Genomic DNA, 25743 nt, shown 5'->3' with positions numbered 1-25743 from the left:
TAATTACTTTGTATTTGCTTTGCTCATCTGACCTAATTTCTTGCCGTGAAACACCCAGCCTTAGTCTTAGACCAAACTGGAAATGCTACAGCAATAAACAGGCAGTTCAGAATGAAGAACCCACTTGCTGGCTGCATGGTGAGTAGAACACGGGCCTTTCTGTGTAATTCTCTCCTTCTGCCTTTCGCTTTGACCAGAAGACTGCATGTCTGCTTGGAAAGGGGACAGTTTCAAAAGGAAGAATTCCTTGTTCTTACACGACTTGTCGAGGGCTCTTACGTGGAAGCTGGCTTCTGGACTGAGCAGCTGGCCACTGGGTTGAGCTGTACTATAGATGCCCTAAGTACCCTTCCCTCTTTATATTTTCACTCTTCCAGAAGTTCTGTCTCCAGCTTACTCACTCCTTAAGCTGACAACAAGCATCTCAGTTCCTTTTGTGCTTACTCAAAAGCTGAGGCATGTTACTGCTCACCTCCGGCATCTTGATTTTCTCAGAGTGGGGGCCATCCTGGAGGCCTCCTGGAGAAATGAAGAGGTTGGGTATGAAAGATTTTTTAAAAAAAAAAAGTGCAGGAGAAGATACCCAACGGGAAAGAGTACAAGCAGCATAGGATCCTCAGGAACGCTTTGTTTATTAGCTTGAGGCTCATCTATGAGGCTGATGGGAATTCTTGAAGTTTTGAAAGGATGACCGGTTTTAGGTTGATTTTTTGGAGTGTGGGGGGGGTTTTTTGCACTTGTGTCAGAAGCAGTGAGGCACTTCCAGGTTGAAAGGATTAGCCAGTGACATCACTGTTGCCGGGGAGGGGGGATACCCAGTTGGGAGCTCCTTTCACGTCCCCCCCCCCGCAGAAACTGGAGTGAAAGATTAGAGCTCACCCTGCCCAGGGCAGCACTCAAGTCTCAAATGCAGGCTTGCTAATCTCCAACCTAGCGTCCTAACTATGCGAGCCAACATGCTCCTATGATATGGGTAATGCCACACAATAGCGTCCACAATGATTGTGTTAAAAACACACCTTTGCCAGAATTCTCCTTCTGCCCAAACGTAACCTGTTTTCCCAGTTCAGCCTCCCCTCTCCTAGAACAGTTCCTTTTTTTCCCCACATGGCTTAAGCTAGTACAGTGGTTCTCAACCTGTGGGTCGGGACCCCATTTGGGGTTGAATGACCATTTCACGGGGGTCACCAAACCATGCTGTCCGCCATTTTTTTCCCTTTTCCCTAGCTGTCCTACTCCCTCTTATTGGTGGCCACACCCACTTGAGGGTCACCACAACATGGGGAACTGTATATGGGGTCATGGCATTAGAAAGGTTGAGAATCACTGAGCTAGTAGGTGGGAAATCTGTGGGAGAAGCTGGCAGACTTCCTCCAAAACCTGCAACCAAAATAACCAGCTGGTGGGGAAGTTATCCAGTACACTGGAACAAACTGATTAATAATGTTTACGTAATCTAATGTGAAGTTTAGGAAGTTCAATTAACCAAATACATTTTTTCTCTGGGTTTGTCCCATTTCCGAATTGCAGCCCTGACATACCATCCAAAGGTTTCCTTTTTTTTAACTTTTATTTTATTTTTTTATTGAAAAGATTAAAATACAAAATTCAAAAGAAAAAAATTAAACAGAGAAAAAACTAAACAAAAACATTGAAAAAATGTGAATTAAAACAAGAACAAAAATACATATTATTCCTCCCTAGTTAAACAAATCTGTTGCAAAAATAGTAGCTTCCTTCCCCCCTTTCAAAGTGGGTCCAAAATGTATAAGGCTCTTATATCCCTCTGCCAATAAAAGTTTTTGCCCACCTTTGTCCTACATCAGAAGTGCCTAAATTTTTCCAGTTCAAAGACTATATATTCTGATCCTTGCTGGAATCTTAATTTCAACCAGTTATCAAGGCAGGAAGCCAAATCATATGTAACTCTTGTTGAGGGAAATATGCTGACTCTGTAAATCACTTAGAGAGGGCTGTAAAGCACTGTGAAGTGGTATATAAGTCTAAATACTATTGCTATTTTGTCCTTTGGGAGTTATAAATATTTCACAAAAAATCTACAATAATTTTTGGATAGAGTTAGCAGGATTTTTCTCTTTCCCTACTTGGATCCACTACATGTGGGTACAAACTGGTTTAGGTTCTGCTGCTTTGTGCTTTTCAGTTGTATTAATACTGTAATGCTTTCAAAAATTAACACCATTCATACATTAGGAACACAAAAATTGGTATTTTCGAAAGAGAGAGGCAACTGAGCAGGCATGTACACTTGTGTGGATGCTAAAAAAAGGTGTGGTGATATTGTAAATACGTCTCTTTGTGAGTAGGTCAGGTATTCAGTTTCTTGGGTGGAGATGTCAGATGCTGAAAATTGTTGCACCTTAGTAGCTGAAATTATTGTGCATGCACACTCACAAATCTTGGCATTGATATATTCTCACTGGTTCATCTGTTTAAGAAATGAATTATTCTTTTAATATTCCTTTATTCCCAATGTTTCCTGCTGGGAAGAATCATTGCCACTCACTCATTCCTCTCCCCCCCACACACACAAGCACACAATAACACACCCCATGCAGGTATAGACAATTCCAAATGCTTTGTGCCAGAACAACATAGCAGGTCACCCTAGCGTAGGCTTGAAATATTGCGAAATGTTAAACCCTCTAAGTGACTCAATCCCTGTGCTGTGTTTCAGCATGATCAGGCATACCAAGAGCTGAAAGGGTATTCTAAAAATGGAGATAATTACTGCAAACAACTCTTATCTATCCTTCAACAGAGGTATGTATGAACAGCCTGAGAGAATGCAACAAATTCTGCTGCTGAATTTGTTTTTGTTTTCAAAATTGGGACGGAAGAGAGAGTTGGTGTCACACGGAGCAGGCTTTAAGATGAGACTATGAATTGGTTGCAATGAATGTTTAATTTATTCACCCAGTGGTTACCAGGACAGCTAATACCATGGAGGGAAAAGTCAAGTTTTAGAATAATATTGTATTTTATTTCTTTTCCAATAATGTTTGTCTGGCTTGATCATAGTGTGCTCTCGTATGCTGTTACCCAAACTTGCATAGCCACATCTTATAGGGAAAATACTGAAGTTTTTTTTTTATATTTCTATTTGTGATTGGCTACAAGACTGCCATTTCATCTAAATCCAACGAACTCTCGCTTAGGGAGCCAGGGTTTGTTAAAACAAGTCAATTTGTTTAAGAAGCTGGCTTGTTCTGATAGTAAAAATTAGCCCTAACTGAATTTGCAGAAATAGCAATAAAAGGAATGATTAATTTAAAATGGGAATTAAAACATTTGAACTCAAATGCCAGAGGAAGAGAAGACAAAGAGGATGCTAAAATCATTTCCACAAAGAGTCAAGAAAGTTCAAATCAACCCGACTTGCATTTTAAACTGGAATGAGCAAGGTGCTTTCATTTTATTGGTGTTACACAAAACACATCTGAGCCGAGGCACAATTCCCCTTTAAGGACCTGTGAATGTTACATCAATGAATCCCAAGAGACCGTTGAAGCAAATTCTAGCCAAGCTCTGCACAACATTGTTGATACAAATTAAAATATATCATCTATTTATCATCTATCTATTTTGAAATAGTGACAAAAAATAAATCAATAAGCTCTGCTACATGAAAACGGAGTGAAGTACTGCACCAATGCATCTTGTGGATGATTATAAGGAACAGGTAACTCATATGGAAGAGGATTGTCTGTAAGTTACCCCATTTCCAAACTCTACCAGGCTTTAAAGATCTTAAACAGGAGACCTTTGAATTCATTTCAGATATTAATTGAAAGCCAATATAGCTCTTCTAATAAGGGGAAAGCATGTTCTGGATGACAGCTTAATTCCCCTATTGGTGTATTTATTTTGATCACCTCTAGTATTATTTGATGTGCTCCCCTTGTCACTTTGCTGCAGATTAGTTACTTGATACATTTTATATATTATTTGTTAAATTTACATGCTGCCCATCTCACTGTTGTAGCAACCCTGGGCGGCTTATAGAACGATAAAAAAAGTTTTAAAAGATCATAGAAAACAATTAAAATTGTGAAAGATTAAATAAAGACTAAAATCCAAGAGGACATGAGGTTGGAGATCTTCACTCTATCCCATCAGCCATCTCCAATATAGAATGCCCAAATCGTAAGACCCAGTTAAACAAAGCAATTTAATTTGAACCCTGTTATTTACTGTAAAAAAAAAAGTGATGTCAAAATGTATCTGCTGTCTTGCACTTAATTACTCAAAAAGGCTATCTAGAATATTCTTTTTCTAATGTTCACTTTAAGGCCTAGATAGGAAACCTACAGTCTTCAAATTGTGTTGGATGACAGTCCCAAGCAGGTTCAGCCAATCATGGAGACAGAATGAAGACATTAGAAGCGACAATCTAACAATAAATCGAGGGCCACCTTTTTGCAGTCTTGATTGGCATGGGAACCATTGAATCAGCTCTTCAACTTGGTTCATCCTACAAGATTTCCTTTTGATGATGGGAGTTATATAAGAATAGTCACACCCTCATTCTGAATAACATCTTACAATGTAAGGAATTCTGGCTATAATTTTTATGCTTTACTGACTTCAGCAGGGAATAATTTTAAACTGTTCCATTTAATTTAAAATGGATGACATTTAATTGAAACCTACCATTCTACTTTCTTCATATCAGTCGTACCTCTAGCTTAGAAGATACTTTTTGTAGCAGTTATCATTGATTTGTATATATCCATAACAAAAGTTCCGTAAAATTTACTAAGATGTACTTATCACTGAAGAGAGAAGAAAGACTTTTAGCTGCAGCTTATTTCATCCTGAAAACCCAATTCATTTTCTTGTCAAATATTTTGAGCACTGTGGCTTTCGTTAGCTGTACCTTTCAAAAAGCAATTGCCACTCCACTGAAGATTTGTCTTGCATCTTAAACCTTAGCATTTCTTTTGTATGAGATGTCTTTATGAAAATGATGCTTTTATAAATAGAATGAAACATTTCACCATCTGTGCAGTTAAAGGGAGGGGGGAATGAAGTTGAACAAAAATCACTGCTCTTCCTTTCATAGATGCTGGAGCATCAGAATTATTTTCATAATACTGAGAAAATTTAATACACAACTTTTTAGGAGCTGAACTGTTCTTAACAGCCTGATTCTGAATCAAGCGTGCATTTGACTCAGTAACTAGTTGGATTCACATGTTGCAAGAAGTCATGGCAGGTTTTAATCAAGGTTTATTGAATAAACCACAATTCCTGTGTTCATACATAACACAGTAAGCGATAAATGTATGCACAAGAGCTGTGTTCACACAAAACCTGAAGTCAAAAATGAATCCACTTCAGATATGCAATTTAATGGAGTGATGTGAGAAGTAGCTGTTCTACCAGTTATGGAAAGAAAAATCTTCATCAGGGTCCAGTCCAAGCTGGGAATAATCAAAATGGAGACTGCTTTAGAAAGAAGGTTGTAGTTTATTAAAGAGGAGAGCCAGACAGAAAGATTGCTCTGGGAAAGCTGACCACATGTAGTAGGGAGTGGTGGCTTTTTATACCTTCTTGAGCTTTTGTTTGGAATTGTTCCTCTGGTATGAATTTTGACTTGGGTCTGAGTGTGTCTTTCTGGTATTCTGATGGTGGTAGGTTAATCCTATTATGTCCCAAAGGTCATATCCTGCTTCCCTGGAGCTGTGGCTGATGACTTTTGGATTTTTGGTGTGAGGGATTGTTGATTCTAGGGATCTTTATCTTTCTAATCCCAGCTTCCTGGCTCCAATCTTTTTGACAAGATAAGATATCTGCATTTCTACAGCTGGTTTCTGTTTGGGGGAGGGAGACTTGGGGCTATTAAGAAAAACTGGGCATGCTTTTCTGCCTTTTTAAGATCCTTTGAGGAAATATAATATTCTGCCTTTTTAATATTTCCTTCTTTGGGGGGGGGGGTGACTTCCCACACAGTTCATCAAAAAAGATTTGGATTCTAGATTACATCTTAGAACGCGGGGTTCTCCCCAAGTATTTATTTGATGCTATTCTGATTTCAACTGGGGATTGTTTCAAAGTTGCCATTTAAATTAATCTCAAAATTCTTAATCTCAGCAAGCTAAGCAGGTAATTTCTCCCCTACCAGCTCTCAGGCTCTGTGTCACCACTTGCCACCTTATCTTTTGAAACAAGAGCTATCAAGGTCAGCAAGCTTTGTCTGCCTGCAAAGCTTGTGCACCCCTGAGTTGTGTGTCTCTTTCCTGAAAAGTGTGCTGGTGTTTTTTTCACTTGCCTGTAGTAAAGAATAGATACCTATGGACCCAATATTATTCAAACCTCAGAGTATTTCAACTGAGGCTGCTTTAGATATTCAATTGTACCTTATCAAATCAAGGATACTCAAGAGAAACTGCTCTACATATGTACATCTATGTCTGATGTGTGATCAGTGCCTTCAAAGGATACAGTTATATCACCTGTGGCTGTAATAACTGTTTTAACTGTCTGCCAGTTATTTGCCCTAGACGTTTTCTTATAGTCCTCTCCTCATTCAAGGAACCTGTTTGATAAATTATGTTCCGGTCAAAGCCAGTAAGAGTGGCTGAGAGACAGGAACTGGTTTTCTCATGTAAATTACATGAGTGCTGAGGGCAAACAGGGCATAACTGATTCATGACAGCGCAAATGAGAATTCTTAGGAGAGTGGTGCTGACTTTAATATGAGCTGCTGAGTGACATGAATTATAGAGCAGCGGGGATGGATGAAATTTCCAGAATAACAGGAAGCTTCTGACAAATACAGTACAAGGAGCAGCATGTGTTGGAAAAGGAAGAGAGTTTTTTTTTTTAAAATTGGTTGTTCTGAAAAAGTTAAAATCCATCCTCTGTCCCTAAAGAGGTGTCTGCGAAAGAAAAATTACTCTTTGAAACAAGGTGCAAAATCCCATTAACATCCTTCCAAGTCCAGCTAAATAAATAATTATTTATCCATCGGTGATGGATTCATGCTGTCTGGAAATGAATATTTATCGATTGAGAATATAAACAATTTTTGCAGTATTTATGTTCTTAAAAACTTAGCAACAATCAAACCCCTTCCAAATGACCTGTTGGAACTAGTTAAATATTTTGCTTCATTGTTGTTGTTGTTGTTTTGGAGGGAGGGAGGGGCAATGTCTGTGCATGCATAGGGATAAAACCAGCACTGGGTACAGCTAAACGAACTGCCCACCCTGCCTCCAGCAGCTGTCACGGGGGAGGGGTCAACCTGTTTTCCAAATCACCTGAAAGCCAGACAAGGAATAACAGATGGAAACTGATCAAGGAGAGATTCAACCTAGAAATAAAGAGAAATTTTCTGATAGTGAGAAGGATCAACCAATAGAACAGACTGCCTTCAGAAGTTGTGAGAGTTTCATCACTGGAAGCTTTCAAGAAGAGACTGGATTGCCATCTATCAGAAATGGTGTAGGGTCTCCTGTTTGGGCAGACAGTTGGACTGGATGACCTACAAGGTCCCTTCCAACTCTGTTATTCTATTTCCCAGTTGCAGAGAGAATGAATTGGCCACTACAGGTAAAGCATAATTTCTCTCTGTGTTATGTTTCTTTCCATTTTATTGGTGTTTTTTTTTTTTAAAAAATTCAAATTCTTTCCTTTCAATTTTTTTAAAGGATGCATGAATTCTAGTTGAGAAACCCTTTAGGAAAGGGAAGTGTTAATTCTAATTTAGTGCCATAAACGTGATTGAAAACAGCTGCAATGGCAAGGAAGGACATTTGTCAACCTACAGTGATGAGCCATAATCCCAGATTCCTAGTTGTTACTTGAGATAAGAGAGAGCGAGAGAGCACTGTCCTGTCCATTTTGTAAAGACAAACAACAAGCTCCCCCCCAAAAACCCTATCATTCTTTTTTAATCAAAGAATGAACAATAGCAGATACTGCAGATGTAACAGTATGTGAAAAAGATCTTGAGTGATGGATGAAGAGAAGCTTCACAGGGAACGATCAACTAGAGATGCATAGTCTGCAGCTATACTGGATGAGACAGCCCTAGTTTCTTGGGCCGTGAAAGAGATGGCGGGAGTTGTATTTTCAAACTTGTAAGGTTCTATTAATGTAGCTTTACAATGAGGTAGAATTAGTCTGGGAAGGCTGTGTCATCAATCTTACAAGTCTGAAAGTACAAATCTCCTGCTGTCTAATTTTACAGCCTAAGAAACTAGAGAAAGTCCCTTTGGAGCCTCTTGCTTTTCCCACTATCCAGCTATGGTGTCAGACCTCCGAAGACAGTTCCACCCCCCAATTCCCAAGTGAACAGCCAAAGCAAAAATCCCAAGCATGCCATCCCCCATCCCCTCTCAGCACAATGGCAGGACACCAGAGAATGATGGTGGACCTGACATGCTACCCCCCTGAACAGTGAAACAAAATATTTTCTCAGCATCATATTGGCTGCCGGGGGACTGATCAGGGGGAGTTGGGATTGGGAAAATAAAAGAATTGCTTTATGCTTCGTGTGGGACCTTCAGATTCCGCCTGACTTTACTGCATCCAGTTTCTCTCAGTAAAGGTTCTTTTGATTCAACTCAATGGATTCTTCCTCATCACTACAAAAGAATTTTGTAAGTTGTTTAGAAACATTAAGGGAATGAGTGGCATATAAATCTTCCAAAGAAAGGAATGTTTCAGGCGCCACTGTTATTCTTTACATAAGGCCCATCAAATTTTCCAAGATGAAGAGAGGTTGCAGTTTAGAGTCTCCATTATTTATGAAGAAGTTTTATTCTCTGGCTTTCCAAAGTAAGACTAGAAAAAAGCTCTAAAACCCTGGATAGTTGCTCCCTGTCAGTGCAGGCACCACTAAACCTGATAGGCTCTGATTTAATGTAAAACAACTTGCTATGTTCCTGTCCTAGAATATTGCCCTTTTTTGCCTGATTAATTAGGCAAAGTTGCCAAATTTATGAAAGGATGCTTATTCCTAGAAATTAAAAAATCTAACAGATCAGATCAATAAGAGAGAGGGGGAGGGGGGATGAAGAGAGGTTACACATATAAATTAGCTATTTGTTTTAATGTTTTTGGACTGGTGGATTTGCCCATTTTGTTTTCACATATTATTCAACTTCCCCCAAGTCTGACTTTTGTGAGATTTATTAGAGCAGGGGTGTCAAACTCAATTTCACTGAGGGCCGCATCAGCATTGCGGTTGCCCTCGGGGGGCCAGATGGATGTGGCCATGGTGGGTGTGGCCTACTGGGTGGGTGTGGATGGAGTGGGTGTGGCCTACTGGGTGGGCATGGCCAGCTCTACATCATTCGCGTCAAGGGTGCCTGTGAGGGCCTGGGCAGGAGTGGGATAGATCTGAGGGTCTCTGGCAGAAGGGGGTGGGACCAGGGCAAGTGCCAAGGCATGGTCCACTGGAGGAGCCTCACTGTTCCTCTCAGGCCATGCGGGGGGGGGGGGGCTTATGGAGCTAAGACTGAATGCATTTCAGCATAGATGGCCACCACAAAATTGTACATTGGCTCCTGGCTGGCTTGGGCCAGGGCCAAGGCAGAGGGGGCTGTTCCCTCAGTTTCCAGGATGGCTTCGCGGGCCACATGAAACCACTTCGCGGGCTGCACCCGGCCCTGGGGCCTTGTATTTGACATGTCTTTATTAGAGTCTTTAGCAGAAGATTCTGATTTGCACAAACTCTAGCACAGTTTGGGCCAAGACTAAAACTATTATTTTAACTCCTGCTGTATAGTCCCCTCCTCTCCCCATCATAGCCCCACCCCCCCGCCATACATACACAATGCCCATTTTTTCCTCTATTGGTGAAGTTTCTAAAGTTTTAACTTTTAAGATGAATAAGTGCCCATTGATTCTTTTCTCTGCAGAACTAGTTTGGAGATTACATATGGTAAAGGACTGGAGAAATTGGCAAACAAGCTTGCCAAAATGCTGGCCAAAATAAAAGTGAAGTAAGTATTAACTATACCAGGGGTAGTCAACCTTGGCTCTTTTATGACTCGTGGACTTCAATTCCCAGAATTCCTGAGCCAGCTTAGCTGGCTCAGGAATTCTGGGAGTTGAAGTCCACGAGTCATAAAAGAGCCAAGGTTGACTACCCCTGAACTATACTTTTACGCTGTTTTCCACTGCCACTGGTCCAGGACTTTCTTCAAAGGTAAAGATATGTTACCTTTGATGGTTGTTAGAGATCCAAGTCGACAAGTCTTTTTCTCTTCTGGGTGTGACAAAAGGAAATCGGTCTCCCTGGACAGGCTGTAGTTATATAATCTGACCCAGTGATGTAAACTCAGAGTTCTGATGATTGGAAAGAATTGCTCTGCTTGAGATCAAGTTTTTCTTGATCTTTTCCATTTGAGAACTGCAGCAATTGCATCCCAACCACCATGCATGATGATTGGCAATAAGATGATTGTGAGGAACTACAGGGAGGCTGCCGGCTCCCTAAAATGTTTCTAAAACAACCAAAATTGTGTCATATTATCAAATATTAAAAGAGTAACATCAATGACTATTGTAGTACTTTTGTGGGTTAACGATAATCCCCAGTCACAAATGGGAATCATTCTTCTAATTTTAATCCATATCCTATATCAGATAGGGGCACTCTCTTTTAGAAAGAATTGTAGTTAGACATGGTTGAGGGCTAAACAAGAAAAGCCTTGGTCCAAAAGTTTATGTGAATGGAACCAGAATCTTTTCTTTTGCAGGGAGAAGTTCACTGGAAATTTGGGAAGCTTTTCCATGTTTTCAAATACCTATGTTAAAGCCATTATAGAGCTTTCATTGGAGTTTGACTCTGTTTCCCACCCCGAAATAGGGAAATTATGCCATTATTGTTCAACAGTAGTGATCAAATTGAAAAAAATATCTGGACTATATCTAACTTTGGGATCTCAGAATGTCCTTCTGCTCTATGTGCATAATAGAATTGAATCAAAATGCTCCAATATGGGGGGGGGGGGAATGGAGCAGCCCTCACATTAACTACACATCACTCAGGTATCATTTTGCCATGCAAAACTCTTTTCAAATGTAGCCAGCTTGCTTCCAGGGTTCATTTCTATTAAGCAAGTACACTTCTGTAATTCATTTTATAAAACCACTGTTACAGAATTAGCCTGGGTCTCAGATTGCCCAAATAGATCATATGAAAATGTAAACACGAACCTAGTAAAAATGTCACCTCTCCTGGGTTCTTAGGAATTATAACTTGCTCACTCAGAAGTTGAAATAAAAACATGTATCTCCTTTTTTCCATGGTCTTTCTTTAGCTATATTCATAGTACTTCGCTTTGTGTTTCGGAGGAGCTGAAATCTGCATCAGATTTACACAGGTAAGTACAACCTACTCCATTATTCAAAGTCTACTGAGGCCTGGAAGGGCTTTAAAACTTCTGCAATAAACATTTCAATTTTATTGCCTCCTTGGAGGAGATTGAATGGATGATATTTACAACCATTTCTTCTGTGGTTGTCTGGCAAATGATACTCTTTTCTGAGAAGGCAAGTTTTCATAACATAGGTGTATATATTTTATGTCCTGCATCTAGAAAGCTTGGCAAAGCCATTCAGACAGAAGCAATAAACCCAATGAATCGTATCCTGCAGGACCATGAGAAGAAGAAAAAAATAGTGAGTTCAGATAACCCTTATTTTTATGATAAAGTACTGCAACATTTTGCTTGTGGTATTTGAACCTACCATGATGCTGACTAGGATTCAAGCCTGTACCACAAATTGTGATCAAAATATCTCTCAATGAAAAAACAACAACCATCCTTCATTTGAATTTCATCCATTCCCCAGGTCTGAACATGTTGCAAATACAGCAGTATGAGCAAAATTGACTTTGGCCAACACTAACTAGCAGATCATTCCTAGAGACACAGACAAAGAGGGATGATACAAGAAGAAGATGCATTAGAAAAAGGAAAGTCATTCATGACAGCAAGCTGTAAAGCTCTATTGCCCGGATTTGAGATGGTTCTCCCTAAAAACCATCCTAAGAAAACTGTATCACCCTATCTCAGGACACATGTCTTTAACAAATCTAGATGATGATCACTATAGGTGACTGGGTCTCCCTGGATCTGGCTTACAGTGGAACTGATTCCTCCTCGAGATCCTGAATGTAAAATATGCAGGTGCAAAGAAGGTTATATCTGGGGATGGGCTTCTAATTTCAGTGAGGGCCATGGCCTTTACTGGGCAAAACAATGTGACTATGTTGTGGCAATTATCTATTCTATTCTATTCTGTGCATCTTGTGGGCAAAGCATCTACCCCATGGTTTCTGCCTCTTAGAGTTCTAAGTAGCCAATCAACAATCTGGCAAAACAGATCACACTCATTTCAAAGGTCTCTTAGGTAGAAAATCTTTCTACCCTAAAGACATACTGGTGCCCGTTCTGCCCTCTGTGATCAATTTGATCTAAGATACTGTAAAATGGACATCTTGTGAAACGAGGTACATAAAAAGCCCTCCACTTGATAAGTGTAATGGGAGATGGAATTGTTCTTAGGATGGTGTGCACAACAATATATATCAGTTGGTGCAATTCTCTCCCCCCTCCCTTTTCCTACACATTTCACTATAAAGCTTTTGCCAACATATTTCTTGGTGTCCATGTGGAGGAGTGGTGGAGGTTAAAAGAACCAAGGTAGGCCATCCCTTGGTAGACACATACTCCTGGCAAGTCCTACACTGAAAGAAATACAAGATGTTATTCTCTTGGATTATTTTTTTGTTTTACGTTACCTATTGTAAAAAAAAATGCTTTTAAAAAAATAAGATTTAGAAGTTACTTTCCATTAAAAAGTCCAACACAACTAAATATGTTAGGTTATTCCCTGAAATGGTATCAGTTTTAATATTAAAAATGAAAACCTAAGGAATATTTATTCCCCCCCCCCATGATTGTGGTGTTTCTTTCCATAAGGTAGATAATACAGTTGAGAAGACAGCTGAAGCAGTTATCAACAACTGGCGCCAACAGTTAAAGGCAAGTTTTAATCTTTTATTCCTACAAAAATACATGGAAGTGATTTATCCATTAGAAATTACTGCAATGGTTCCAGTTACCTAAATGGGATTCAGAAGCTCTTTCTGAGAAGTGGACCTCTCTAATAACTACAAAAAAAGATACTGAATGACTGGATTCTAATTTGAGAGAAGGAAGGAAGGTGATTCTAAAATAAGGCACTTAATTATCCATTGGGGTTTGCATTGCTCACTACAATTCTGATGATTTGATATTCTAATATATGAGAAATCTGCATGTTACACAAAAATTCTAACTCCAAAATTTGATTGGCCTATAGAGGTGTCGTCAAACTTGGCCTTTTGATGACTTATGGACTTCAACTCCCAGAATTCCTCAGCCAGCGTGCCTGGCTGAGGAATTCTGGGAGTTGAAGTCCACAAGTCATCAAAGGGCCAAGTTTGAAGACCGCTGGCCGATAGACTCAATCAGAATGGCAGTGGAAATTTTGTAGTGCTTATAAGCACAAATATTAATTTTCATGCTTAAAAATTAGTAATCTGGAGGATGCCACTCATTTTTCTTTAAAAATGCATGTTTTCTTCTAGTCTATATTACATTGACAAATATACAACAATGAGATATTTACTATTCACAGGGGAATGACTGATAGATCTCATCTAAATGTTGTCATCAGCAAGCCAGAGATGCCCACCCCATGTTTGTTTGTGTATCAAAAAAAGTCATGAGCCTACGAGCATTAAAAAGAGTAGAGCTTCAGTCCCACAGTTCTACAGACAGCCCTCGACTTACAACTACAATTGAGCCCAAAATTTCTGTTGCTAAATGAGACATCTGTTAATTGAATTTTGCCCCATTTTACAACCTTTCTTGCCACAGCTGTTAAGTGAAACATTGCAGTTGATAAGTTAGTAACCTGGTTGTCAAGTGAATCTGGCTTCCCCAATGACTTTGCTTGTCAGAAGGTCACAAAAGGTGACCACATGACCTTGGGACACAGCAATGGTCATAAATATGAGTCAGTTGCCAAGCATCTGAATTTGGATCACAAGATGATGGGGATGCTGCAAAGGTCATAACTTTGAAAAATGGTCATAAGTCACATTTTTCAATACCATTGTAACTTTGAACGGTCACTAAACAAACCGTTGTAAGTCAAGGATTACCTGTACTTGCCCTCTTTACTTTTGATATCCCGATGCCCATGGTTTGGACTGTATGCAACTCCCAAGACATGGAATAACAAAGAATCTTAAGAGGTTGCTACCATGGGCTTATATTAACTCTAATTATGAATTTTGTTGATAGACCAAGAAGAAATTAAAAGAGCTAACCAAGGACCATGAAGCACTTTTCCGTGATACAGAAAGCTCCCACCCATTGGCTTCCCCAAAGGCCAAAAAAAAGGTATGTCTTCAGACAGGTATATGCCCAAGTGGAGGCATTATATAAATGAGGTGGAGTAGGTAGACAGGTAATGTGACTCAGGATGTTCAATTCCCAGAAGAACACGAATCTGCTTGCTAATTACCTTCTGGGGAAGTATTTATCAGCACTTCTGTAGCCCATAATAGCACATTTCTTCTGATAACTATTTTTCTGCATTACTTGGCAAATCTTAATGATTTCCTCTCCTTCTTTGCATGTGTCCAGATATCACCTATTAACCTGCTTTGAAAGCAATGCCCCCACTATGTGAAATCAATTCCTATTTTTTATTTTTAAAAAAACCCCTTGCATTTATATTTTCATTTTAGTTGCTCAGAAACCTAGAAAAATCTGCTATCAAACTGGCAAAGGAAGATGAAGACTATTACAAGAAGAACTTAGCTGCCTGTGAAACGCGTGTGAAATGGGAGCAGACATTAGAAAATGGGCACCAGGCAAGTCACCAGATGTTTCCTTCTGGCACTGTAATCTCTGGTCTTGACTGTGCTTTTCCTCAGCTGGAAACAAGTCAGATTCTTTTCTTTTCCAATTATATTCTAGTTTGATTTACAGCTGTGTGTTCAAGATAAAACATCTAAGCCCCCCCCCCAAAGTATAACTTTAAACCCTGTTTTGTTGAAGATATGAAACAAAATGGTTTCTGTTCCCAGCATCTCAAACATCCCACCCTTGTCATTCTATTAATGGAAAATTATTTATTTGTAACAAATAAACCCCCAACCTAAATGGGCAAATAATTTTAACTGTATTGATGGAGACCTCGTACAAATCTTTGGCACCATTCCAGGATAATGAACTGTGTTGAGTCCTCGGTTAATGGCAATGACTTCAAGAAGCATTTCATAGTTTCAGGAACTCTTTATTAGTCTTCAGTAGCCCCGTTACAACTCTGAGGAGAACAAACCTCTCAGCCTCTCTTAAAGACAATCCCCGGGCCAAAAAGCAACATTTAGGCGCGCGGTGCGCCTTGCGCATGCGTGCGAGCGCCGCGCCAGCCAGTCTGGTCCTGGGCAGCTTGCAACTGCCCGGGACCATTGCAACATCCCGAGCCTGCCTTTGCAGGCTCAGGACACAACAAACTGTGTGTGAGAGCAGGCATTGTTAGAGGAAGCAATTTCATTTTATTTTGAAATATCCTGCATGGTCCCATGACAAAAAGTCTTCCCAGGATCACAACTCTCAAAAAACTTAGAGCAAGCTTTTGGGCTCTTTGCAAGAGAGCCACCTACAACTGTCTAATTATGGAAGGATAATCACTTTTTCTTTCCCAGCATTAGCCTGATAAAAAGATGTAGGTAACAGTAGGCAAGAAGTTATTAGTAGAGCTGCTACTAATTCTTTGGAGGAAGGCTAAGAAATTCTTCCTTTTTCATCCTCAGTTACCACAGGTTCAGCTTCTTTTCCTTTCTCCCATCTGTATCATTACCTCCAATTTTTGGAAGACAGGATAAAGGGCACACATGTACATAAATCAGGGGTCTTCAAATTTGGCCCTTTTATGACTTATGGACTTCAACTCCCAGAATGCCTCAGCCAGTGTGCCACAAGTCATAAAAGAGCCAAGTTTGAAGACCCCTGATATAAACAGAGACCTCTTCACATGCTTGTAGTATACTTTTAGGACAATTATTATCTATATTGGTAAAATCAAATGTGAGTATATGAATTTCATAGGTAATGTATTATTTTCCCTAATTTCTGGCAAGAAAGAGGACCATGTGATAAAAGCATATTGATTTACAGCAACATAAATGTTCTCAAGATACATTTAGTTTCAGTAGCTCATCCTGTTCCCAAGATTTATTTCCTGAGAACAGGATGATCAGTGAAATACAAATTCTTGGCTTGGTCTGACTTCTGCTTTTGTGCATACGTATTAGCTTTAAAAATAAAAAAAATACTTAATATGTATTCGTATGCTTTCCGACTCTCTCCCCTCCCCCCCAAAATAGTTAAAATCAACATGTTCAAATTAAAACATCCCATAAGGAACAATCAAAGAACATGAATATGTTTAGCCTAAGAAAAGGTACAGCAGTTTTCATTAAGGATTATCATTCAGACAAAGGGGTAGATTTATCTTCTGTTACCCCAGAGTGCAGAGCTAAAACTACAAGGAAGTAGATACAAAGAACATGTCAAGAGAAGCTTTCAGACTGCCCCCTGAAATGATGAGATTTCCCTTATTGGAAGTCTTCAGACAGGCTAAAGCAGTGGTTCTCAACCTTGGCAACTTTAAGACTTGTGGACCAACTCCCAGAATTCCTCAGCCAGCTTTGCTCACTGAGGAATCCTGGGAGTTGATGCCCACAAGTCTTAAAGTTGCCAAGATTGGAGACCCCTGGGCTAAAGGATTGTCTGTCAGATATGATCCAGTGGATCCTGGACTGATCTTCAAGATCCTTTCCAACTCCACCATTCTATACTGGCCATAACTGACAACGTTATCCTTTTCCTGAAAGAATTGCTAAAATGGTAAAACAAATAGTTGGTGTGTAGTCATGTCAGACTCTCACTTGACCAAAGGGGCTTTCTTTCTTTCTTTTTTCATAGTACATATCTCTTTGAGTCCAACCTAATTAAAATCAGATTAAGGACCATCCAGAATTAGATTAGAATCTAAAAAATAATAAAAATACTAAGATTTGTTACAAGTGCTTTTAAAAAAAAGCATCAACAAATTGGCCATAAATCTTCTCACTTTTTTTTTCTTGGAGCAGTTTAATTAAATGCTGTTGAGCATCACCACCTCCACTGAGAGCTTCTGTATCTTTAATTACATCCTTACATCTTATCCAACTCCTTCAGTACTCTTGAGTTAAAAGGAACACACCTACGTAACAGTCAGGAAGATCCACGATCCAACCCCAGCTTATTTTTTGATTGAGCTCAAGCTGCTTCCCAAGTGATTGTTTGAATCCATTTCTTTCAGCTCTTAACAATGTGCAAGCGAACTGCATTCTCTAGCTATTGTTAGTGCAAATGGATGATCCAGAAAAATGTTGTTGAAGTAATCTTTTAATCAACTCTTAAGGCTCCATAGGGAAATAAAGCTGCTCCTAATAAATTTACCCCCCTCCCGAATTTCAATTGCACTCCTTTGTTCATCTAGTTTTTTGAACGATGCATCATTATGGACCTGGGTGCGCCACATTATATAGGCAGATAGATTATGTTACTATTTTGCATTTTTTGTGCTGATTAGAAGGAAACAAGATTTGATTTTGCCTTACTCAAGGAAGTTTTATGAAATAAATTCTGAGTCAGAATGAACCTCTCCTATCAATAGTTCTAGCATGACTTGAACTGATGGGTGGAAAATGTAGGAAGGAAATCTTCTGTCCAACTGTTTCCACCCAGTTGTACTAGAACTAGTCACTTAGGGCAGGGGTCCCCAACCCCTGGTCCATGGACCAGTACCGGGCCACAGCATGCCAGAAACCGGTCCACACAAACAAGCAAAGCCCCATCCATAAGATGCAGGCAGCATACAAAACCACACACCCTCTGGGGAAAAAACTCTCTCCACAGAACTGGTCCCTGGTGCCCCAAAGGTTGGGGGCCTCTGACTTAAGGAGTTTAACTCTCTTCCTACCATCAGTTTTCCTAAGTTTCACTCAACAAGAGCAAACCTTCAACCTATAGCCTTTCTTTCCAACAACAAATAATATAGAGGCATCTTAATGCTTGGTTGGGCGCGTTTTAAAGGCCTGTCTTTCAGTCGGAATTCTACAATATTGTCTGAGTTTTCAACAGGGTCAGCCAGTATGAAAGCTCAAGTCCCAAATATAAATCACATTTTAATTAAAAAAAATGCATTGTTTTTGTAAAAATACTTCCTGCATGTATGTCTGACAATTCATAATCACTGGGGTTCAAAGTGCCCCTGATCAGTGGCCATATTGTACATTCAGAATCTATTTGATTAGATTGACTGATTGAGTAAAGGCAAATATACATGTCCCAGGATAATGTTGCAAGATTGAATCTGGGTTGATTAGCAGGACCTGAGGTTTGAGTAAACCTCTAATAAACCTCTGGTCCCGGTGACTGGCCCAGATTTGATCTTGACTTATTGAGTTTTATCCCACTTTTCTTTTTGGTCATCTCAAGGCAACCTACACATATCTAAAGCTCCCACCTACTATTTTCATACACCCTAAGCTAATCTGTGTGAATGAAGACCCATTTAACTCTGCAGGATTCACTTTAGACAGAAGCCCTAATGGTTAATGGCTGGAAAAGATTGAAGTAACTGCTCTGATTATCATGTTTAACTTTTTCTTTCTTTATAGAGTAATCATTGTTCCCTTTCCAACAGAGCATCCTTGACCTTGAAAAAGATAAACTCCTGCTTCTCTGCAATACGTTACATCGTTACAGCCAGCTTCTTTCTCATTTTGGACAGAGCCTCATTGCTGTATGTTAATTGCACATTCTTTTGCTCTGAATTAAATATTGCTAGGAAGTGCTCTCCTATCTAACCTATCTGTCATTCATTCTAGTGCCATGCAAAGGTTCACAGTGCTGTCACTGAGGCGGAACTTGACAAGGATGTGCAGGTGTTAGTGAATGAAATGTCACTAACCGCTGCAGAGACCAAGCTCGAACTCTTGTTAACAGACTACTATGTAAGTGCCCTGCCAAATCTCCTGCCCTCAATAATGGAAAGAATCATTTTAAGCTTCTCCCAAGTGGGATTCTGGAAGCTGAAGTAGAGCAGGATGGATTCACTGTCCTGGGGGGGGGGGGTAGAACCTGGCTGTGATTGCACAAGACAAAACCACAAGCTAGCCAATTGTGTTTTTGATACTTTGGAATCCTTCAGTTCATTCACAAGCACAGCACATGTGTATGATAGCATAATGCTGTTGGCACGGTGGTTAGAATGCTGTATTGCAGGCTAACTCTGCCCACAGCCAAGAGTTTGATCCTGATCGGCTCAAGGTTTACTCAGGCTTCCATCCTTCTGAGGTCAGTAAAATGAGGACTCAGATTGTTGGGGGCAATATGCTGACATTTGTAAACCGCTTAGACATTTATAAAGCACTATGAAGCGGTATATATGTCTAAGTGCTATTGCTATTGCCATATCAAAATGTTAAGACAGTGATCACATTGGTGCAATTCTTTGTATATCCACATAATGTCAGCATACATACAAAAGGAGCAGGATATTGATCACCTGGTTGTCATTGTCATTCTGACTTTTGCTTTATACCATCCCTCCCTTCCCCTGGGGTTTTCCTGGTACATGAGTAGAATCCAAGCCATTTACTGTAGCGTATCTAGAATTTGAAGCTTAAAAACCACAAGTTCCTATAAACTGTAAGTACATTTCATGCTCCTATATAAAGCCTTCATGGTGAAGAAAAGAGATGCAACTACTTTTCCCGGTGGAGTAGGTTGATAGGCAGAACTTAAGAAAATTAGTCTTCTAATCAGGCGTATGCAGAACAGAGAGGAAAAGGAGAACAAAGGAGACAGCATATGTATGCATACACATATTCTTAATGCCTCTAATAATCAATAGGATTAAAAGTGGCAAATATTTTTTATTTTGGAGCTGTATATCTCCAACACACATTTTATAGTCACTTTGGAAATGGAGATAGTCAGCATATAAATTGAATAAATAAATTTTTGTTTGTTGTACTCTCAAACCCAGAAAGTGTGTCCTAGTTCAGTGTTAAATGAATTCTGAAAAGTATCTTGACTGAATAAATTATGCTTAACTGTGGACAAAGTGTGCCAATACAGCTCATATTTTAATGCATTCTATGAGAATCATGGCATGGAAAGTCAACACCTTCAGCATCCATGGCTTAGTTCAATGCTTTATTTCCTTCACTTAAAAGAAAATAAACTCTACTTTGTTGTTGTTGTTAACTGCGAAGTCGTGTCCGACCCATCGCGACCCCATGGACAACGTTCCTCCAGGTCTTCCTGTCCTCTACCATTTTCTGGAGTCCATTTAAGTTCACACCTACTGCTTCAGTGACTCCATCCAGCCATCTCATTCTCTGTTGTCCCATTCTTCTATTGCCCTCAATCTTTCCCAGCATTAGGCCCTTCTCCAGTGAGTCCTTCCTTCTCATTAGGTGGCCAAAGTATTTGAGTTTCAACTTCAGGATCTGGCCTTCTAAAGAGCAGTCGGGGTTGATCTCTTCTAGGACTGACCAGTTTGAACGCCTTGCAGTCCAAGGGACTCGCAGAAGTCTTCTCCAGCACCATAGTTCAAAGGCCTCAATTCTTTGGCGCTCAGCCTTTCTTATGGTCCAACTTTCACAGCCATACATTGCAATTGGGAAAACCATGGCCTTGACTATACGCACTTTTGTTGGCAGGGTGATGTCTCTGCTTTTTAGTACGCTGTCTAGATTTGCCATAGCTTTCTTCCCCAGGAGCAAGCGTCTTTTAATTTCTTGGCTGCAGTCCTCATCTGAGGTGATCTTTGAGCCCAGAAAAATAAAATCTGTCATTACCTCCATTTCTTCCCCATCTATTTGCCAGGAATTGAGAGGGCCGGATGCCATGATTTTGGTTTTCTTAATGTTGAGTTTCAAGCCAACTTTTGCACTCTCCTTCTTCACGCGCATCAAGAGGCTCTTTAGTTCCTCTTCACTTTCTGTCATTAGAGTGGTATCATCTGCATATCTTAGGTTGTTGATATTTCTCCCGGCAATCTTAATTTCAACTTTTGATTCATCTAGCTCTGCCTTTCTCATAATGTGCTCTGCATATAAGTTAAATAGGCAGGGCGACAGTATACAGCCTTGCCAGACTCCTTTTCCAATTTTGAACCAATCAGTGGTTCCGTGTCCAGTTCTCACTGTTGCTTCTTGACCCGCATATAGGTTTCTCAAGAGACAAATGAGATGGTCTGGTACTCCCATCTCTTTAAGAACTTGCCACAATTTGTTGTGATCCACACAATCAAAGGCTTTTGCATAGTCAATGAAGCAGAAGTAGATGTTTTTCTGGAACTCCCTAGCTTTCTCCATGATCCAGCGTATGTTGGCAATTTGATCTCTAGTTCCTCTGCCTCTTCGAAATCCTGCCTGTACTTCTGGTAGTTCTTGATCCACATACTGCTGGAGTCTAGCTTGTAGGATTTTAAGCATAACTTTACTAGCATGTGAAATGAGTGCAATGGTGCGATAGTTTGAACATTCTTTGGCATTGCCTTTCTTTGGAATTGGAATGTAAACTGACCTTTTCCAATCCTGTGGCCACTATTGAGTTTTCCAAATTTGCTGGCAAATTGAAACTCTACTTACATAGAGATAAATAACATTTACCATACCCCAGCTACACAAATTCAGACCCCATCAGGGAGGAGTTAATTTTCTTTACCTCTGTGATGCTTTCTAATGGTCATCTAGATTATTGTAGCTCAAACCACAATATATTTTCTCCTCTAAAATATGCAAATTCAACAACAAGAAGATTTGTTCCTGTCTATATGGTTATGCCTGGTTCTGCCCCTAGCCTTGATTCATGTTGAACGAAAGACATCATTAAAACACTTTTCCATAAAATATGCTTGTCACACACAGAGATTTGTGCTTTTTCAGGTGCCTTTTCAGATGCAACCTTATCAATACATAGCATAACAAGGTAAACTGCTAGTCTTGTTAAGTTTATATCTACATGGTTCAGTGCCACACAGAATACTTATGTGAATAACACTTGATATTCAGTATAAACCAGATCAGAGATGCACAAGGATATGATAGCATAGTGGAACAAGATATTTTTAAAAATCATTATGGGAATAGTCAGGATTTCAGTGTCTCTATTTTTAATTGAAGAGACTCAACATTAGTTACTGCATTCAAGTATTTTAATTAACCACATACCAATTCTTAAAAAGTATTTCAAATTCTGGTCACATATCAACATGGAGAAAAGCCATAAAGGGTCATGTCTATTTCACAGGGACATAGATTTCAATAACATAAATTTCTACTGCCATATGAAAAGATTCAAGATTAATATAGAATTGCTTTTTTCAGCTTCCAACTTTTCATCCCCCAATTTTTATTTAACCCTTTATATATATTTAAAATATTTTGAATGTTTTTTAAATTAATCTCTAATTTTTTAATGTTGACTTTTGATATTTTTAAATGCTTGTTTTTAAGGTACATATTGTTTTTTACTTGATTATTGCATGCTGCCCAGAGTTCTCATGAGATAAGTCGTATATAAATTAGATAGATTGATCATAGATGATAAATGATAGAGATAGATAGATAGATAGATAGATAGATAGATAGATAGATAGATAGATAGATAGATATAGGGAGATAGGGATAGAAGGAGATAGAGATAGACAGACAGACATACAGACAGACAGACGAGAGACAGACAGACAGACATGCCTATCTGAAATGTTCCCCTATAACTATTTGTAAAGTGAAGGCTAAAGCTGAGGAAAGATTAAATACAACTAACAGTTCTGAGAGCTGGTCTTGATTGTTATGACTTTAGTAACATACAGATGTTCATCTGGTATCTTTGAGGATTTTGATTAAACTTTTAATGAGAAAGTGACAGAAATTGTCTCTGGGGGACAACTGAAACGAAAGGTTGCTGGAGAGCAGAATGAACCCACCTATAATGGAATTTTAAAAACAACAAGGAGCCTGTTGTTTTCCACTGACACTTCCATGTAAACTTAAAAACTAATCATCACAGACCAAACTGGCAAAGTACATTGGGAGGGCATATGTGAGCTTCACCCTTGATTCTGGCTGTCAGCAACATCTGTCTGCCTTTTTTTTTTTTTTTCCTAGCCAAAGGGATCTAACTCTTTCATGCTGACTTTATAATTCATAAGGCTGTTAAAATAAACAGCAAATTGCCAGCTTGGCAATAAGCATGAGTTGAGAAAATTACCATACATATACTTCATTCCCCGCCTGCATTTTAATCAAAACATATTAATCTTTTTTCATTCTCCCCTCCTTTTTTTTTTTTTTTTACTATGAAAGGAAGAAGATATGATGAGCCTAATTGAAAAAGAGAGGAGACAAACTGCCATCAAAGCTAAAATAACACGGGTACAGGCAGATTTGGAAAAGGCCCTGCAGGACAAAACAGGTTACCTCACATTTTAAGCATTTTATACTTGATCATTTACACAAGGAGAAGGTGTATCTAGTCTGTGCCTTTCTACGGTAGCTCTTCTAAAGTTAAAGAAGCCCAAACTTTTAAAACTCTCAGTTTGTTCCCCTTGGATAATGGATTGTATTGGTCCCTTTAGCTGATAGCATTTACGGAATTTTTTGTGCCATTTTTTGTGCCATGGGACCCCTTTGAGAATACACTGAAGTCTGTAGAGACCTTCTCAGAAAAGTGTATTTAAATGTATAAAATAAAATAACATAGATACATAGATAGATGATAAAGAGAGAGAGATAATAGATATAGATGATAGAGACATTACATTACAAAGGAAACCAATCCCGCTCATATTGTTATCAAAATATTTAAAAACTAAGAGATGTTTAATATAGAGATACCTTTGTTCATTTATTAAAATGCATTAAATCATTAAAAAGACAATAGCTTTTTTGGAGTATAATTTTAGATAATGAAATATATTGAAGTTAATATTTTTTTGAGCATTTAGAGGCCATACAGTACTTTCTTGCCTATGAATAAAAAGAATTAACTTAGAGCAGCGGTTCTCAACCTGTGGGTTGGGACCCCAGTTGGGGTCGAATGACCATTTCACGGGGGTCGCCAAACAATGCAGTCCGCCATTTTTTCCCCCTTTTCCTTAGCTGTGCTACTCCCTTTTATTCTATTGGCTTTTGAAAGCCAATAGGAATTGTCCAGGCTGTCTCTGCCCTGCTGAGCCCGCCAAAAGTCCCATTCTGCAAATGGTGCTGCAAGTTGTCTGCAGCGAAGGTGAGCTGTCTGGAGGTTTCCACCATTCCCTGCTGAGCAACTACTAAAAATGTAAGCAAAAGTGGGCCAGGGGTGGGAGGTGGGAGGCTGGCGGGCAGGGGCCATGCTGGTGTGCGTGGGGCCCAGCGGGTGCCTTACCTCCCTTGGGCTGGGCCAACTGGTGGCCCAGCCGGTGATCGGCCTGCGCCGTCTCTGCCGCTTGCCAGCTACACCTCGGCCAGCGCAGGGGGCAGCACCACGCATGCGCGGTGCTCCCGAGCAGGGAAAGGCCTCGACTTATGACCGGTTGGGTAGTCCTTGACTTACGACCAGTTGGGTAGTCCTCGACTTACGACCGGTTGGGGATCGCGGCATTAAAAAGGTTGAGAACCACTGACTTAGAGATTAGACTTTAATAAAAAATAATGTAAATTTTTCCCAGTCAAGTTCATGGATCAATAATGGGTACAAGGGCAAAAATTCTACTTAATAGAATGAGCTACGTCCAACTTCTTAATATTCACGTGAAACAGAAACTTTCCCAGTAATTATAGAGCTTTGAGGATGTAGAGCTTTTTGCAAGTAAGGTCTTCAATTTGGAACAGGCTTTTCTAAGGTTAAAATACGATAGATAGCTCTAAAGTTTGTACTGATATTAAACAGGACACACTATAATTGAAACAAAACTGGGGGTATCTGAATAATGTTCCTTTTGATTGCTACTTCTACCCTTGAAAGTAGATGATTGTGTACATTCTAATATTGTTTCAGTTCTTTTGTTGTTCTGTTCTTTTTAATAGCATGTATATTGCTTTATTCTAACATACGGTACCTTGTGTTCAGAACCCAAAGAGTTTTAAAAATATTTTAATGTAAGTAATGGAAATTTGCTAACAATGCTATTATATCATGGTTGATTTCCAGGGTTGTTTAGAAATGTATGAAGACTGAGCAAATCCTTGTATTTATATTTTTTAAAGGCTTGGAACGGATGCTTCAGGCTTACAAAGAAACCCCTCAGTTTTCAGATGCAAAAAATATAAATGATACCATTGCACAACTTAATGAGGTACACTAGAAATTAATATATATTTCACATTTTAAATACTTATATTGCTTAGCTTTTGTTTAGCTGAAATGCAATCTTCGGTGTTAATCCTTTGGCTGGCTCTAAGAGTGCACCTCTGGATGTATATATCAATGAAGTTAGGTAATAACTACAAAAACCACCTTTCAGTTTTGGGGCTGCATTTAAGGAAAGCCCTTTCCAAGTCACTATTTTCAGCTTCAGGTTAAGTGCTTTTCCCAAGCATTTTCACTTATGCATCTTTACATTTTAATTTTAAACTATTTTGCCTTGTAC

At 39.4% G+C, this 25743-nt stretch overlaps 1 protein-coding gene across 3 annotated transcripts in view; it reads left to right on the top strand.

The window, feature by feature from the left end:
• The window catches only part of NOSTRIN (nitric oxide synthase trafficking), a 35103-nt gene continuing 9360 nt past the window's right edge, over positions 1 to 25743 (top strand). Inside the window, exons 1-12 of one of the 3 annotated variants that reach the window (XM_039365452.1) lie at positions 1 to 138; positions 2699 to 2784; positions 9894 to 9977; positions 11301 to 11363; positions 11580 to 11661; positions 12969 to 13031; positions 14340 to 14438; positions 14789 to 14914; positions 18802 to 18900; positions 18986 to 19111; positions 23480 to 23588; positions 25361 to 25449. In XM_039365452.1, coding sequence (XP_039221386.1) covers positions 112 to 138; positions 2699 to 2784; positions 9894 to 9977; positions 11301 to 11363; positions 11580 to 11661; positions 12969 to 13031; positions 14340 to 14438; positions 14789 to 14914; positions 18802 to 18900; positions 18986 to 19111; positions 23480 to 23588; positions 25361 to 25449 — 1053 coding nt within the window. In that variant the 5' untranslated portion in view covers positions 1 to 111. Of the gene's footprint in view, positions 139 to 2698; positions 2785 to 3602; positions 3704 to 4313; positions 4570 to 9893; positions 9978 to 11300; positions 11364 to 11579; positions 11662 to 12968; positions 13032 to 14339; positions 14439 to 14788; positions 14915 to 18801; positions 18901 to 18985; positions 19112 to 23479; positions 23589 to 25360; positions 25450 to 25743 lie in introns of those variants that run through there. The other 2 variants (XM_039365453.1, XM_039365455.1) reach the window with 2 other exon arrangements.

The sequence above is a fragment of the Crotalus tigris genome, unplaced genomic scaffold (assembly GCF_016545835.1).
Source record: "Crotalus tigris isolate CLP2741 ecotype Arizona unplaced genomic scaffold, ASM1654583v1 scf7180000020074.1721668, whole genome shotgun sequence".
NCBI classification, from domain to species: Eukaryota; Metazoa; Chordata; class Lepidosauria; order Squamata; family Viperidae; genus Crotalus; species Crotalus tigris.
This window is presented reverse-complemented; position numbering and strand designations above follow the sequence as displayed.